Source organism: Chlorocebus sabaeus, chromosome 24 (assembly GCF_047675955.1).
Source record: "Chlorocebus sabaeus isolate Y175 chromosome 24, mChlSab1.0.hap1, whole genome shotgun sequence".
NCBI classification, from domain to species: domain Eukaryota; kingdom Metazoa; phylum Chordata; class Mammalia; order Primates; family Cercopithecidae; genus Chlorocebus; species Chlorocebus sabaeus.
Window position 1 is genome coordinate 72,403,029 of NC_132927.1, and position 16,372 is coordinate 72,419,400.

Sequence of the window (16,372 nt, forward strand, 5' to 3'; positions counted from 1 at the left end):
TTCAAAAATACCAGACTATAGCAGACACTCAGGTACCCACTGACCAGAATAGGCCATTTATAATATTTCATCATGTCTGCCTTGTCTTTCCTTATAAGAAACGACTGCAAATGAAATCAGTCTCCTTTGTCCCATCTCCCCCTTTCCCAGAGGCAGCCGCGATCGTGAATCTGGCTTCTCAATCCAAGTTGGTACTTTTACTAACATTTGTATAAATCCATGCATAGTACATGGTAATATTATGCATGCATGTTTTTGATTTCAAGAATGCTATCTGAGTTTATTTTGTGACTTGCCTTTTTCCCCTAGAAAGCATTTTTCATCCAGTGTTAAGAACCTCCCAGCAGCCCCCTTCTATGAGCTGTCTTTATTATTTTCCCTGTTTTTAACTGAGAACCCTCTGCCTCAGAGAGGTTAAGAAGTGGGCCTAGATCACACCAGGAGGCAATGTTGGCCCTGGGACTAAATCTCATCATGCCCTCAGGATTCTTGACTGATGGTCCTAGGATTCATTCATTCACCAAATATTTTTTGAGTGTCTGCTCTGGTCTAGGCATTGGGGATACGGTGATACTGTGGAAAATCCTTGCCTTCTGAAAAGTGTAGGCAGAAAAATACAGCCTTCTCTCTTCGACAAGCCAATCAGTGTTTCTGTTTTCTTTCTTTTTCTTTTCTTTTTTTTTTTTTTTGAGACAGGGTCTCGCTGGTGCCCAGACTGGAGTGCAGTGGTGCCATCATACCTCACTACAGCCACGATGTCCTGGGCTCAGGTGATCCTCCCACATCAACCTCCCTAGTAGCTGGGACCATAAGTGTACACCACCACACCCCGCTAATTTTTTAAATATTTTATAGAGATAGAGTCTCACTACATTAGCCAGACTGATCTTGAACTCGTAGCCTCAAGCAATCCTCCCACCTTGGCCTCCCAAAGTGCTGGGATTGCAGGCATGAGTCACCGCACCCGGCCAACAAATGTTTTTTTTGTTGTTGTTTGTTTGTTTTTAATCTTGACATGAATATCTCCTCTGATAGGGAATCAAGGCCACCATCGCCCCCCAGGTCACCTCATGTTGTCCTGGTTGCCAGTGTCTAACTCAGCAACAGGAGACTAGTTTTCTTGTTCTGCCCCCTTAAGCCACTCTCTTTTCTACACAGTAGCTTTTCTAGGGTTTAAGGTTAGGATCACACCCCCCAAATCTGCTCTGAGTCAAAACCTCATCCAAGAGTCCCATTCTCTGAAGGCCGGTGGCCACCCCTGCCCACTGGTGTGAGAAAGCCCAGCTGCTCGTTTCCAGCAGTGGCGTGCCACCAAAAGGGCATCTTTAAAAATGGCTAAAAGTAGACTGGAGCTGGTCGGGCGGGCTTTGAGAGTGACATTCTCTCACCACCTGCTTCCAGGATGACCTCAGCCAACACCCTTCGTGCTGACCACAAGCCAGATCCTCATCAAATTTTCGTAACTTCCAAATGTTGGAATTGAGACTGACTTTTTGTTTTCGAGTCATGGAATTCTGCTGTTTGAAGTTATTTTTTTATTTTTATTTTTATTTTTTTGAGACGGAGTCTTGCTCTGTCGCCCAGGCTGGAGTGCAGTGGCGCGATCTCAGCTCACTGCAAACTCCGCCTCCTGGGTTTACGCCATTCTCCTGCCTCAGCCTCCGGAGTAGCTGGGACTTCAGGCGCCCGCCACCACGCCTGGTTAATTTTTTGTATTTTTAGTAGAGGTGGGGTTTCACTGTGTTAGCCAGGATGGTTGAAGTTGTTTTTATGTCTAACTCAGCACTTTCCATTTAGAACCTATTTTACAAAGAAAAAAATATCAAAACAAAATAAAACCAACAAACTTGAGACGGATGGAGCAACAGGGCTGACCAGCTTTGGAGCACCTCTCAGCCGCCTGTCTCAGCATACGTTGGGGGCACGGGTGGCCATCTGCTGACAACTAAAAATGAGTATCTAGTTATCAATCACACAAAAAGCACAAGACCAGAAATGCCGTGTTCCTGATTTCCTCACTTTAGCTTAAGCAGCTGGATAAGAGATGCATATAATACTCTCCGATAAGGACGACAGAGGGAAGGAATACTGGTTGGTAATTGTTGTGTAACTGTTTGGGGCCATGCTTTCTTATACATGATCTTATTCATTGCTTGCAACAGTCTCGCTGGTTGGACTGCATTCTCTTCATCACTTACAGAAGGGAAAGTGAGGCAAGTGGGTAAGTCACTCACCCAAGCCCCACCGTATGTGGATTCACCCCGAGCCTTTCTGACACCAGAACCCACCCTCGTTTCCCACACTCCGAGACAGCAGAATCCATCCAACACTGACCATCCTCTCTGGCAGTTCTGAGCTCCCACCACAGGTGCAGGGCAAAGGGGACTCCCCGTGAGGCCTGTCCCACACCTGGGAGCTCCAGGATTGGGGTTTATGAAGTACTGCCTGTGGGGAACCCTCCTGCTGATTTCATATTCATTAATTCTGCATGCTTTTACTTGTCACTTTTTTTGTATGTTAAGGATGGTGCTGAGGGAGTTTGTGATAAATAGACCATATCCTTGCCTTCAAGAGTTCTCTGTCTAATGGGAAGTGGACATCCAGTTATGCACACCATCCTGACTCCTTTCTGTAACAGAAGTCCGGGATGTGGTCGGCAGAATGATGCCCCCACCAAGGATGTCCACATCCTAATCCCTAGAACCTGTGGATGGGTTACCGTTCATGGCCAAAGGGACTTTGCAGGTGTGATTAAGTTAAGGATTTTGAGATGGTAGGAGTGGCCTGGATTAGCCAGGGGAGCTCAGTGTCATCACAAGGGCCCTTATAAGAGTGAGGCTGGAAGATGAGAAAGAGAGATTGGAAGATGAGAGAGAGAGATTGGAAGATGCTACACTGCTGGCTTTGAAGATGGAGGAAGGGGCCATGAGCCCAGTCATGAGCCCAGGAATGTGGGCGGCCTCTAGAAGCTGGGAAAGAGGAGAAAACAGATTGTCCCCTAGTGCCTCCAGAAGGAGTGCAGCTCTGCCAACGCTTCGATTTTAGTCTAGTGAGGTCTCTGAAACTGTATGATAAATTAGTGCTGTTTTCAGCCACTGTGCTTGTGGTAATTAGTCATAGCAGCAACAGGAAACTGACATGCAAAGGTATTAAATAAATACCTGCAGGGAGGCAGAGAAGTGAGGGGTGCAGAGGCTGGAGGGCATCACTCTGACCTGTTTGGCAGGAGTGTTTGGAATACAGGTGCCGAGTGCCTCCTGGCAGGAGCTCATCGGAAGCAGGTGCTCAAGGGCCACCTGATGACCCGGTTGGCGGGAGTCCTACAAAAGGATCTGTCCAGATTCCCTCCCTCTTTCCCCAGTAATCTGGATGAAAATACTCATCTCATTCACATTTGCTCTAAAGAGAGGAGAGAGATGGGACATATGCCCAGAGAGCTCCATGGGGTGGAAGAGTGGATCAGATCCCATGCGTGGAGTCCAGGGAGCCATCTGTCTGAGCACCCAGCAGCATGGGCCTGGTGAGGGAGGAGAGACAAGAAGCAATGAGTGGGAAGGGACGGGAACTCTGGTTAATTCCAGGGAATCTGGCAGGGGTCATGGGGGGATGTGGGGGCAGAACAAACCCCCGCAGCCCTTGTCACACCCAAGAGGAAGAAAGCACAGCTTCCCACACTGAGCCTGCTTTCCAAGAGGCCACCAGCAAATGTTGGTGACTTTACCTTAGCCTGGGAGGCCTTCTGTTGTGGACAGGCTGGGCAAAGGCACTGACGATGTCACCTGGGGAAGGGGAAGCCGCCCATTAGGCTGGCATGTGTCTGATTCACCCGCACCCCATCTGACCTGCAATTCTTTTATTTCCACTTAAAATTGTATTTTTAGCCTAAGAAAAACTATTGTAATATTCTTGTCTGCATTGGTCATCATATTTAATTTAAATATATTAATAGAATGTTATATATATAAGAAGTACTTATATAAAAATGTACCCCTCGAGGGGTGAACACAGCATGGTAACCTGCAGCCCCCACTCGGAAATTGCGCTTGGCCTGCCCTGAGCCCCATAACAGTCCCTTCTAGTCACTGCACTGTCAAGGTCCACAACTGCCTTGCTCCATCCCCTCAAGGACAGCACCATGTTAGGAATATAGGTGCCGAGTGCCTCCTGGCAGGAGCCCATCAGAAGCAGATGCTCAAGGGCCACCTGGTGACCTGGTAATGGTCATCCTTTAAGAAGAGGCCACTGAGACTGAAAGCAGGCCAGAGAGCTTCTGAGCAGCAGCTGCCCAGGCACCCGTGTGCCTCTCATGTTCCAGGAGCCTGACCCTGAAGCCCATGGGGCTGCATGCGGAGCAGGGAGTACCTGGGCTCATAGTTGGACACTCCTGGTGCTCAACCCTGACACCACCACAGATTAGTGCTATGGCCTTGACCTCTGCTTATCCATCTGTAAAATGGGGTTGCAGTAGTAGCCTCTGCCAGGATAGTTGAATGATTGAGAGTATTTTAATATCTCTAGCACAGCCCCTGACCATAGCAGGAGCTCCACGCAGAATACTGTTTCAGGCAGTGCTTGGTAACTGTGCATCCAACGCAGGCATCACTGTGTCGTGTTCATTCACTCAGGTTCCCTTCAAAAGAAACATTGATTATGGGCCAAATAGGTGTCAGTGCCAGCCCGGGAATGCAGATGCACATTCTGCCTCTGGAGAGGGCCTGGGAAGCCTGGATGTGGGCCTCCTGGGCTGGGGCAGGGAGGGGCCTCCTCTTCACTGTTGTGTCCAGGATCACCCCCTCCCTTGGAGCACCTCACCTCCCACCTGAAGTCTGAGCAGCAGAGAACCTTTAAAAACAGAGATGGGAAGTTCTCATCCATGAATGCAAACATTCTGGCATCCCGTGTGCAGTGGTGTGCGGCGCAGGCGGTGGGAATTAGGGTCACTCTTCTGGGGTATTTGTTCCTATCCACCGGAAGGTATACAGTGTTCATACTCATCGACTCAGAAATTGTGTGTCTGGGAGTCTGCCCTAATAAATAACAAAGTGTGTACAAGGATGCAGGTACATGCTAAAGGATGTACAAGGGTGTTGATCGGTGCATTATTTTTCATAGGAAAAGTGGAAATTGCTAAATCTCCAACTCTAGGGCAGTGGTTACATTTTGGCTTATGTTCGTGATAGAATAATATACAACTGTTAAAATGGAATTTTGATGGTCATTTTGAAACATGGATTAAAAAACACATTTAAATGTGTTTTCGCTCGCTCGCTCTCTCTCTCTCTCACATACACACACACACATACAGAGGAAAAAAGATTGGAAATAAAAACCATCAAAATGTGAGCAGTGATCATGTAGTGGGATCATGATTCTCGTTTTTTTATCCTGTTTTGTGTTTTCTTAGTGTTCTATGCTAAGCATATATTATTTTTAAAATTAGAAGAGAAATGAAGGTATTTTACAACCCATATTGTCATGGAGGAGCCTGGCATTGGGGGAGAGGAATGGCTGGAGGGGTTGCTGTGAGTCCTAGTGAGTCACCAGCTAGCTGTTGGGTGAGTTCCTTGATGCTTTCATAGTAGCGTGGGCATGACAACGTCTGCCTCAACAGGCTGCTGTGAACACTAATTTTTTATAGATTACCATATGCACCATCAATTATAAAACCATGAAAGCAAAGCCCTGTTTTGCAGGTGCAGTAGAAGTCATAGCTTCATGTGGGGCTGTTTGGCCAGGCCACATCCCTTTTAGAGGGCACATCTACCCAAGCTCCCATGGCCCTGGATAATTGTCTCTCTCTCTCCTTCTTTGCAGCTGCCCATGATGGGAGGAGCTTTCATGGACTCGCCCAACGAGGACTTCAGCACCGAGTACTCCCTGTTTAACTCCTCTGCCAATGTCCACGCAGCTGCCAACGGCCAGGGCCAGCCGGAAGATCCTCCTCGGTCCTCCAACGACGCCGTCTTGCTATGGATTGCCATCATAGCCACGCTGGGGAACATCGTGGTGGTGGGTGTGGTGTACGCCTTCACCTTCTGAGGACGGCGCACCCTCCACCACCATGGGGTGAGGCTTGGCACGTAGCTCTGATTTGCTGTTGGCCTTTGGCTGCTCTCATGTTCTAGAACCAGGAGTTTTGACCAGAGGCAGCAGCCATCCTTCTGGAATTTCCCCCCAGCAGCCCTGATTTCAAATATCCCACGTTGTGGTCAAGCTGAGTCAGAAGACATGGAAGTATGGGCCTCCCACTCCTACAGGCATGATGGGGCAAGGCCTTCAGAGGGCAGATTGGGGATCCTTGAAACTACATTCCAGGAACAGGAGACTAGATGGAACAGCTAGTTAGGTTTAAAACATAGGCACGGTTTGATGGTCGCTTGCTGGTGGTAAATAATCACTCGTGTGTCTTGTTTTTATGCAAACTTATCGAACCTAGGGTGTGGGGTGCTGGGGCAGGAGCAACCCTCAGGACTTCAGTGTTCCTGACCCAATTCTGGTTTAACATTCAGTCCCTTGGCCATCTAGTAGGGCCATTGGATGTTCCTAATTTGACTTTGAAATGGCACCTTTGTCACGAGACACCCGGTCCCTTCCAAGACCCAAGTGCATCTGGAGACCCAGGGATGGGGGGTTACTGGTAATAGGGTGGGGTTTCTGGGAGTGTTGTTAGTGGTTTTTATCTCCTGGCCGGACTTTCTCTTCTTTTTAAGAAGAGGAGGGGAGAGGATGGGAGAGGATGTCTTTAAGAGCTAGATCTGCCAGGCAGTGGACTCTTCAGGCCACCCACATGAGGATGCTCTTTCTTCTCTGAGGAATCGTGGAATTTTAAAGATGAACAAGATTCATGTCCACTGAATTATTCAATGCATGGGTCAGAGAGTGGGGTGATTTGCCTGTGGTCACCAGGCACGTTCGTGGAGGAGTCGGGAGAGGAAGATGTGTCCTTTCTGTTTCAGCTCACTGCTCTCTCTCACTGCTCAGCTCACTGCTCTCTCTGCCCCAACTAAGCACTTCCCTGAGGAGGTTGCTGAGAAGCTGCCCTGGGGAGAATGTCCAGGCATCTTGAAGGTGGATGCCAGATTGGCAGGCTGCTCAGTCACCCGTCCTTTACACTCAGTGTGGATACCGTGCATTCTCCTGCAGCGTGAAAGTGCTTCTGCCCAAGCCACTTCCTTAAATTCTCAAAAATCAGCATCTGGGGTCCTGGCAAACAAGGAAGCTTCCAAGTAAAAACCAGAAAGAAGGGCAGACTTTTCTTTCTTCCTTAGGAAATCTTATTGCACAGGACCGACCCCCAACCCCACACCTTCCCAAGGCAGCCTCCCTGTGCAGATAGAGTGGCAAAGGTCCCAGAAGGGGGCTCACCTCTAGGCCCAGAGAGGCTTTCTCCTCACTTTGTACACTGCAAAAAAAAAAAAAGAAGAAGAAAAATTGTGTCAATAACACCCTCTGTGGTAGAGAAACTTAAAAAGCTGGTTAGGAAGCTCGTGTGTAGGTTTAGGGACAATTACAAGAAAGCTGAACTTTTCACTCTGGTCTCAGGAGAAATGAGCGTTCTTGACGACAGGCAAAGGGACATCTTAGGTGTCCAGAAGCAGCACTCTTCCCTGGAAGCAGCCATGGTAATAGGATTCCTAGCTTGGCTCCAGACAGTGCCTGCTCATGGCTACCAGTTCTTACTGATCACATCCGTCACTGCTGCCGTATATCATCTGCCAGTGCGTCAGCTTAAGGGGAGGTCACGAGTGCAAAGAACCTGACTTTGGCATTAAGGGAGAAGGGACACGGACCACCTGCCTGGAATTCCTGGAATCACTGACAGGGTGGAGGCTGGGCTGGGGAGTTAGCTGCGGTGTGCGTGGGTGGCTGTGTCTCCAGCAAGTCTCTCTCCATCAAACCCCAGGTCTGCTCCATAAGCAAGATCTTTAACAGATGGATGTCTCCATGAGAAAACCCAAGGCGAGAAGCCCAGAGCCAAGGCGGGGTTGCGTGATGTCCTCATGGAGTCACTCTGCCCCACATGCTCAGATCTTCCCTTCTGGCCCCACATCCCCAGGAGGGCCTGACCCCTGTAAAGATGCAGGAGGCAACTCCCTGGCTTCCAAATGGCCCATGGAGATGGCAGTCGAGAGAGGAGGTTCTGTGTCTGCTGTGGCAACGGGAGGAGAAGGCAGGAGAAAAGGATGGCTTCTAGCCCTGAAGAGGACTCCAGCATCCCAGGAACTGGGCGCTTCTGGCTGCAGGAGTTTTCCCTATGGAGGCCCCTCAGCCTCCAGCCCTTAACATAAATGTCAGTTAAATTCAGTTTTCAAGCCTCTCTCGCTTTTCATTATCAGAGCGGTAGATGGTCCAGGGCATTGGAGACCTCAACCACTCTGCATTGCAGATTTCAGTGACTTCCTTGGGGTTGCTCCATCTTGGTCTCCTATGGTTTCTTTATCAGCTTTTTTTTACCACCATCTCTCAAACAACAATGAAGATAGATGTGCCCATTAGTGTCTGATTAAGGAGCAAAGGATGGATTTCCGGCCAGAGCGAGCTGCACTCTCCCTCCTGCCTCAGCAGGGGTCCGTCTTAGCAGTTCGGAAAGGGGAGAAAGATGCCGGTCCTCACTGCTTGAATTATGTGTCCAGGTGCCGCTAGACTTGCATGCACACTAACTCCTTACAATCACCACACGGCATCATCGCCCCAGTGCACAGATGAGGAACCAGAGGCTCAGAGGAGTGAAGTCGCCTTCCTGAGGTCACACAGCATGAAAGTGACAAGCTAGGATTTGAATCTGGGAAGTTGGGCTCTAAAGCCAGGCTCTTTCTGCCACACAGTACTGCCTTCTGTGACTGGGTGACACCTCCAGGGCACATTTACACCAGGCCCTGAATCTGCAGAGGCTGTTTCTCAAGATGCCCGTCATGGTGTGGCCTGGGCCAGCTCTGGCTTCCACAGGTCCCTGACCGCCCTCAGAGTGGAATATGCTCAACCTCCTGCCCAGTGCGCTCTCTCTGCCCAGATTTCAGGGGTACCGGTCCCGAAGGCGTGCCCCCTTCTTTAAGACTGAGCTCAAGTCTCCTTGGAAGTCTCTGGTGAAGTTCTCGGAGACTGGTTTTCTTGGGATGCAGGCAGAAAGGGGACCCTCCCTGGCCAACACCCAGGACCCCAACAGAAGCACCCACACATAGAAAGAGGCTCACAGCAGCCAGAAGTGCAGAGTCAGAGTCCTGGGACCATCTTGTTCTGCAAGGTGACAGGGGAGAGGGATCACCCCTTGTTCAGACTCTAGCTGGGACCTCTGTACTGGTTTCTCCCTTGATGGGGTTGCCTGTTAAATAGCTGTGCCTCAGAGAAAGTGTCCTGCATTTTCTGGAATGTTCTCTGTGCTTGCCCTTCTGTGTGCCCCTCCATTGCTCCTCTACAAGCAATTAGGTGATTCAAAAGAGCAACTTATGCTGGGCACAGTGGCTCATGCCTGTAATCCCAACACTTTGGGAGGCCGAGGCGGGCAGGGACAGGAGTTCAAGATCAGCCTGGCCAACATGGTGAAACCCCGTCTCTACAAAAAAAAAAAAAAAAAAAAAAAAATTAACCAGACATGGTGGCATATGCCTGTAATCCCAGTTACTCAGGAGGCTGAGACAGGAGAATTGTTTGAACCAGGAGGCAGAGGCTGCAGTGAGCTGAGATCGTGCCACTGCACTCCAGTCTGGGCAACAGAACGAGACTCTGTCTCAAAAAAAAAAAAAAAAAAAAAAAGAGCAACTTGCTGCCTTGTGAGGTTGTGAGCGGCCACCACTGGAAGTCTTTGAGAAGTGGCCAGACACGACTGTAGCCAGTAGCCAGGCCTGTCTTAAGAGGACTTGTGCCTCCAGGGACCCAGGCAGGCAGGATGATGGCGCAGCTCTTCCTACTCCAAGACAATGCTGTCCTTCCCCTTTCCCATGAAGTCAAGGTCAAGAAGCAAATAAGACTCCCTGCTCCACTCTACCCCCAAGAGAGAAATGATTCTGTCTCCTTTCAGATCCCCCAGGATCTGAGAGAGAAAGGATGGGAGGAGGGGCAGCAGCACTTCGCTGGAAAGGCAGTAGACGCTTTTCCAGCCCCGGTTCAGCTGGAAGGCTTGGAGGCTGGCCAGACCACTCTGGCATATCCTGGAGTGGGTCCCTGGAGACTGAAGAGGCTCGGTGGAGTCTGTCTGTTGTCAGCGCTGCTGCCTGATCCCTGCAAGACAAATGGCACTTTCCTTCTTCAGAAGCATGATCTGCCTTTGTTATTAACAGTAATATTATTACCAGTTATTATTCTTGCTGGTGCCAGTTTTGCATATCTTTTTGTTGCTCTATTTGTATCTCATTTGCTTCTCAAATTGCCCCTGGGGGCAGGAATGAGGATGCAGAGAGATGCACATTAATTACTGTCGCATTTTTCTGTGGAGAAAACTGAGGCCAGAGCTGATTGCTCACAGCTAAGGAGCTGTGATTCAGACCCAGTTCTGTCAGCTCTAGAGGCACCTGCATCTGTGCCCACCAGGGTGATCCCCCTGGGATGGACCATCTCTGGATATGGGGCCTCGGAGACTGGGGTTGAGGTTTGGTCCTGAAGAGCTTGTAGCCAGATTGCCACGTTCAAGTGTAAGTCCAGGAAAGGGGCAGGCAGCAGTGCACATGGATTTATCAGTTTCAGAACCTCGCAGTGATAAGAGGCTTTACAGAGCATCTAATCGAGACCTTTAATTTTTGGGGGAGAGCAGCTGAGGCCACATGGAGAATTAGTGGAGAGCTGACAAGAGTCTGGGCGCCTGGCCCAGGGGTCCGTGGTCCAGCACGTTGTGCATTCAGTGGGAAGCAAAGGGCTTGCCCAGGATTGCCTGCCCCAGCCCCGAGGTGGCTTGTACTCACTGCAGCTGCCACCGGCCCCCTTTGCTTCATCCTGGCAGATGCCCAGTGATTGTGCCTGAGCAAGTCCCAGGGTTGGGCTGAGCTGCTGTGACAGGGAGGCCCAGGGAGCTCTGCTCAGGGAGCCAAAGGGAACAGTCAGAGCCTGAATGTTCTATGTTCACCTGCCCCAGCCCCTCCGGCCCTGGCCCACTCCACAGGCCCCTGACCATGGTCACTCACTGAGAGGGATGGAGGAGAAGGTGGTTGAACTGAGTGCTGAGAACCCAGAGGGACAGAGTCCACAACTTCCAAACAGGAAAAGGGACCTCTCTGAAAAATCTGGATAACCAGAATTATCACAGCACCCACACATTCCCAGTGCGTCCTTCTGAGATCAGACCTTGAACATTTACTGGGTTTCTTTTTGAGGAGGAGGGAAAGTGACAAAGGACAAAGCAATGCAAACCATCATGACTGAAGACGATAAAAGACTCCCTGGAGCGAGAAAACAGTTACTGCCAGAAGCAGAATGGAAGAGCCAAAAAGTACACAAAATTGACTCCATACATTTTGAAATAAAAGTGTGTGGTGTGTTCTGAGTCACTGTAGAAGCCATGCGTTTATTATCAAGATAGAAAATAAAAGCAGAGAATGACGTGGACATTGGTCCTTGGAGAGGCTGCACCGGCGGTGCGGTCCCCGGGGGGTTCCGGATGCTGGTCTTCTGACCGTGGCGGCAGCCTCACCCCTGCCCAGATGGCTCCATCCAGACATTTGGCAAGGTCGTCATCTGCTCCTGGATCCTTTTTCAAGCTGGTTTCCTGCCTCCCCAAGAGGAGATTTGAGCCCCATTCTGCCTTGGAAATAAATCCTGACAGTTGTGCACGGCATATTTGCAGGGAATTTGCAGGCCTTGGTTATTGGGAGAACCAGAGCCCACTCCACACCGAGCCCCGTCCATGTGGCTGAGCAACACCCCTGTGTCCCCTGTATCTGTCTCACTGGCTTGCTTTCTGCCAGTTTCTTAAAGAACCACACCATTACTGCGTTTGCCGTTCGAAGCATTGTCCCAGCAGTGCAGATGGTCCTGACAAGGGCTCTATAGGCTGGCAGAAGGGAGCTTCCAACCTTTTAACCTGAGGAAACTGAGTCTCTGAGAGGCTTGGGAGTGTTGCCAGGTGGAGCTTCTCAGGAGCCAGGGGTCTTGAGCCCAGGACACCTAACTATCGAGTTTTCACTAGGAGACTTAGTGGTGACTTTCATGAGGCCGGTCGTTCTCAAGGAAGGGCTGGGGTCCATCAGCAACGTCTGGAGACCTTTTTGACTCTCACAGCTTGGTGGGGACTGCTACTGGCATCTCATGGGTGGAGGGCAGGGATGCCACTGAACATCCTACAATGCACAGGGCAGCCCCCCACAAATAAGAATTACCCAGCCCCAAAATGCCAACAGTGCCGAGGTCAGGGAACCCTGCCCTGGACCATCCTATCTCTGATTCCAAAACGATGCGTGCTTTCCACTTTTCCCCATTCGTGAGTCATTGAATAAATCAAAGCTCTTCTGAGCAGCAGCAGTGATCATGGTCACTGCCCTGAGTTCAAATAACGCCAGTGGAGGACAGTGATCTGGAACTCCCAGCATGTCATATGGGTCTCTTAGAAATTCATGTGACTGTTTCCACCATCTTGGGCATTTGTGGGGTCCCCCAGACTGAAGGCAGAAAACCCTACAAAGTGGATGGGAGTGTGGGGCTGGATTTTTCCCCACCCCTAACTTTGTGTCTCTGGGATCTCCAGGGACCTGGCCCCTCACCAGTGCCCCTGAGGCGCATGCTTGGGGAAGCGCTTAGGAATGAGATGGGCGTGGGAGTGCTGGGTAGCAACCTTTGAGCTAATCTGCATCTTCTCTTATTTCTGACCTTTTTCCACGTGCCCAGTCCTATTTCCGCCAGTTGAAGGCATACTAATATTCTTTATACTATTTAATCTTTTGCAGAAACCTTATTATTGTAATGTGCTGCTCTCCGGATACCAGTTCTTCGTGCTGAGAGCATCGGAAATGTTTCTGTGTCTTACTGGTGTTTTCATGATCAACTTGTAAATGTAAGCAATTGACTTCATAAAAGATATTTTAACTATTCTTGGACCTTTGCTACCCAAGCACCTGGTTTCACCATGCGATCACTCACTTTTCTACAGCGAAGACTCTTTCTTAATGTAGGATTTTGATGTGCTCTTTTGATTAAAAATATCTAACCTTAAAAGATGTAAAAATGTATCTGTGAAATCTTCTCACTTTGTTAGCATTGTTGCTGTTGTCGTTTTCTATTATGATAATTGAAGAGAGAAAAGAAGAAAACATGAACACCTCTGTGTCTCGTTCTCATCTGTGCTTTATGTAAAGCAGACAATCTACTCAGCTTTAAAAGGCTCAGCCCCAGCGTCACCTCCACTCTGATGCTTTCCCTGCCCCACTGGGGCAGGACAGGTCCCCTGCTCCCTATCCCCTCCTGATCCCACTCCATCATCACGCCTGTAGCAAATCGAATCGCAAAGCTACATTCAGTTTTCCCAACTATCTGAGTCATCTAAGAGCAAAGTTTATCTTATTCAACATGTTATCCCCACCACCCAGCTTAGTGCCTGTCTCCTAGCAAACACCCACTATTCTGTGAATGAGTGAATGATACCTGAATGACCAGCCCAGTACATTTAAACACTACAAGGAACATGGACCATATTTTCTTTATTAGTTCACTGATAATAACAAACATTCGTATAGCACTTATGAGATGTTTGGTGCAGCTCTGAGCTCTTTCCACACATGTTAACTCACTTAATCCTCATTTTACAAATGAGGAGTCTGAGACTTGCAGAGGTTTCTTGCCCAAGGCCATGTAACCGGTGAACCAGGACTGAAACCTGATTTGGGGTCAGTCCTGGGCTTAGGCCTTAAGAAGCCTCTTTTTGGTTCTGTCTTTGGAACCCTGAGAATGCAAGCAAGGCTAGCCTGCTGGATGAGGAGAGACCACTGGCCATTCCCAGCCTGCCAACAGCCCAACAGATAAGTGAGTCAAAGGAGGGGTTAGAGCAAGAAGTTGTTCCATAATGTCAAGAGCTGCATGGACTTTGTAGGCAGCAACTAAAGAGATCACTGAGGGTTGCCTGGAGGAGGCAAGACTTAACTTGGCATGGAATCTGCAGAAGCAGGTGCACAGCAGCAGGTGCATGGGGGTCGGACTAGAAGGCCAGGCTGGATGAAGGTCAAGGCAGCAGTAGAGCTGAGGCTGCTGAGGATGAAGGGATACAGCCAGCTGGAAGGGGCCTTGAATATCAGGGTGGGCGCCATGGTGGGCCATAGGCCACCATTGGCCATACAGAAGCAGGGCTGGTTCTCAAGTGGAGAGAGCTGCAGTTTCTGGAGCGGGGAGGCAGCAAAAGAACTGGGAAAGGGCTCTTGATTTTTCCCCCCGAACCTGCCCCTCTGGCATCTTCCCTAGCTCACTGGATGGCACCTCTGCCCTGCACCCATCGCTGATAGTCTAGGGTCTCCCTCCCAGTCGTGTGCCTTGCAAAGATGGCAGAGGCTTTCACATGGCCCAAAGGACTGTGTTCTCAAGACTGATAAGCATCATTCTGAAATAGCAAAAATGGCTAGCAGCAAGGTTTTTCGAGAAAAGGAGGCATCCCCGGTCCAATGCTGCTGAATTTATGTCTCAAGAAGCTACAGCCAGTCCAGCCCAGGCCGCAACATGTCCCTCACTTCCTGCCCCACCCTCCTTGCTAACATTTAATTGAATTTTTGGTTTTACCAGTCAGGATTGTAAACACATACATCCTCATGCAATGTGCCTGTTCCTAGTCAACCCTGGTATTGTAAGGGTATGGGAAGATTTCCTGGAGCAGAATGTCCATCTGTAATGTGGGGCCTGTAAAGAAATAAAGGTTCAAACAACCACAGCTCTTCGCTTCTGCCCAGGAGCCAGTTAGGCTATGGGTGTTCCTCTCTCCTGGGGATGAGCTGGCCCCCCATTAGCTGTGTACCCTTGGAAGGCTAATGCCTCCTCTGGCTCACCCCTGTGTCCTCCCCAGTGCCCAGCCCAGGGATGGCAGTGTCAAGCTTTCCATAAATGAACTAATGAGGGGGGCGGGGATGAACACCACAGCCTCCCTTCAGTGCCTGCTGGAATGGCCAAGCCCTGCATCCGCTCCCCAGAGCTTCCTGAGCCTTTAGGGGTGGAGGAGGGGGAGAGAAAGGGGAGGGACAGGTTTCTAAGGCCGAGATGGGCCCCTTAGTGATTCTGGTGAGGCTGCCTGTTTATTTAGTTGCCTGATACCCATGGTCTCCAAAGCTTGCCCTCGCTGGGGATTTTCCATTTGACTTCCAGCGGCTCAGGCTCCCGCAGGGTGCTGGCCATACCAGGCAGGAGAGGTGGTCCAACAATTAATATTGATGAGAGCCAGCTGCTGAGGCCTCTTCCGCAAGCAACACAAATAATATTAACTACCACAGCAACTAGCATTTGAGACGTGCTGCCCTTAGGGTTTGTGAGAACTTTCCATTCCAGCTTTCCATCCTCTGAACAGGTGACCTGTGTCTGCCCCTCCCACGCCCCAAGCACAACCAGGCAGGGCACCTACTCTCTGTCTTGTGTAGGGGGCAGGGTGGGGAGGCAAATGATCAGATGAAGACAATGGGTTGTAACTGCATAACAATGAGAAGCGGAAATGGGCAGGGGTGAGTAGGGCCACCTAACCAGGCTAGCACTTCAGGCTAGAATGCCAGGGAGACAAGCCTCCAGTTTTTAGAAAACAAAACTGAAGTTCCTTGACTTGTTCATTCAATAAGCAATGACTGAGCACCTGCCACGGGCCAGGCACTGTTCTAGACACTCAGGGTGTAAAGTGAACAAAACAAAGCCCCCTGCTTCTGATGGCAAAGGGAAGGTAGACAAGAAGCCAATTAAGAAATAAAGATCAAGCCTTACTTTCTGAAAAACCAAAAGAAAGAAACCGTGAAAGAATGCGCTGCAGAATAGAGACAGGTGTTGGGGGAAACAGAAGGTAAATGTGGGGCTGGAGCAGGAGGGGCATGCGGTTTTGGAGAGGATGATCAAGGCATTCCTATCCCCAGGGGAGAGGTGGTGCCAGTGGCTCAGGGTAGGGTGACAGTTCAGAGAGGTGACCTGACAACCTGCCTGGCCACCCCAAGCTTCTGGATACAGAGAGTTTTGTACTCAGTTCTTACAGTCTTGTCCCGGAAGTGCTTTTGGAAATAGCATTATTCATTCATTCATTCATTCACTCACTCATTCATTCGTCCATTCCTTCACTGAGTCTCTACTCTGAGCTGGACAGGCAAGAATACCCGCTGGCTGCTGCCCCCACGGTGCTCATGGTCCAGGTTCAAAGTTCCTATGTCATGTTCATGGTTGGGGCTACAGGACCCAGTTCTCCCCTGAGATTAAGTCTCAGAAGATACCTGGTTAACCAGCCAAAGTC

General features: G+C 49.8%; 1 protein-coding gene across 8 annotated transcripts in view; it reads left to right on the forward strand.

Annotated features, from left to right (window-relative positions):
* C24H14orf132 (chromosome 24 C14orf132 homolog) overlaps window positions 1–13,235 on the forward strand; it is a 48,704-nt gene extending 35,469 nt beyond the window's left edge. For 6 of the 8 annotated variants that reach the window (XM_037984464.2, XM_007987758.3, XM_007987756.3 and 3 more), the window contains one exon: window positions 5,815–7,935. In XM_037984464.2, the coding sequence (XP_037840392.1) occupies window positions 5,821–6,039 (219 nt within the window). In that variant the 5' untranslated portion in view covers window positions 5,815–5,820 and the 3' untranslated portion in view covers window positions 6,040–7,935. Of the gene's footprint in view, window positions 1–5,814; window positions 7,936–12,866 lie in introns of those variants that run through there. The other 2 variants (XM_073011305.1, XM_007987754.3) reach the window with 2 other exon arrangements.
* Window positions 13,236–16,372: the final 3,137 nt, after the last annotated feature.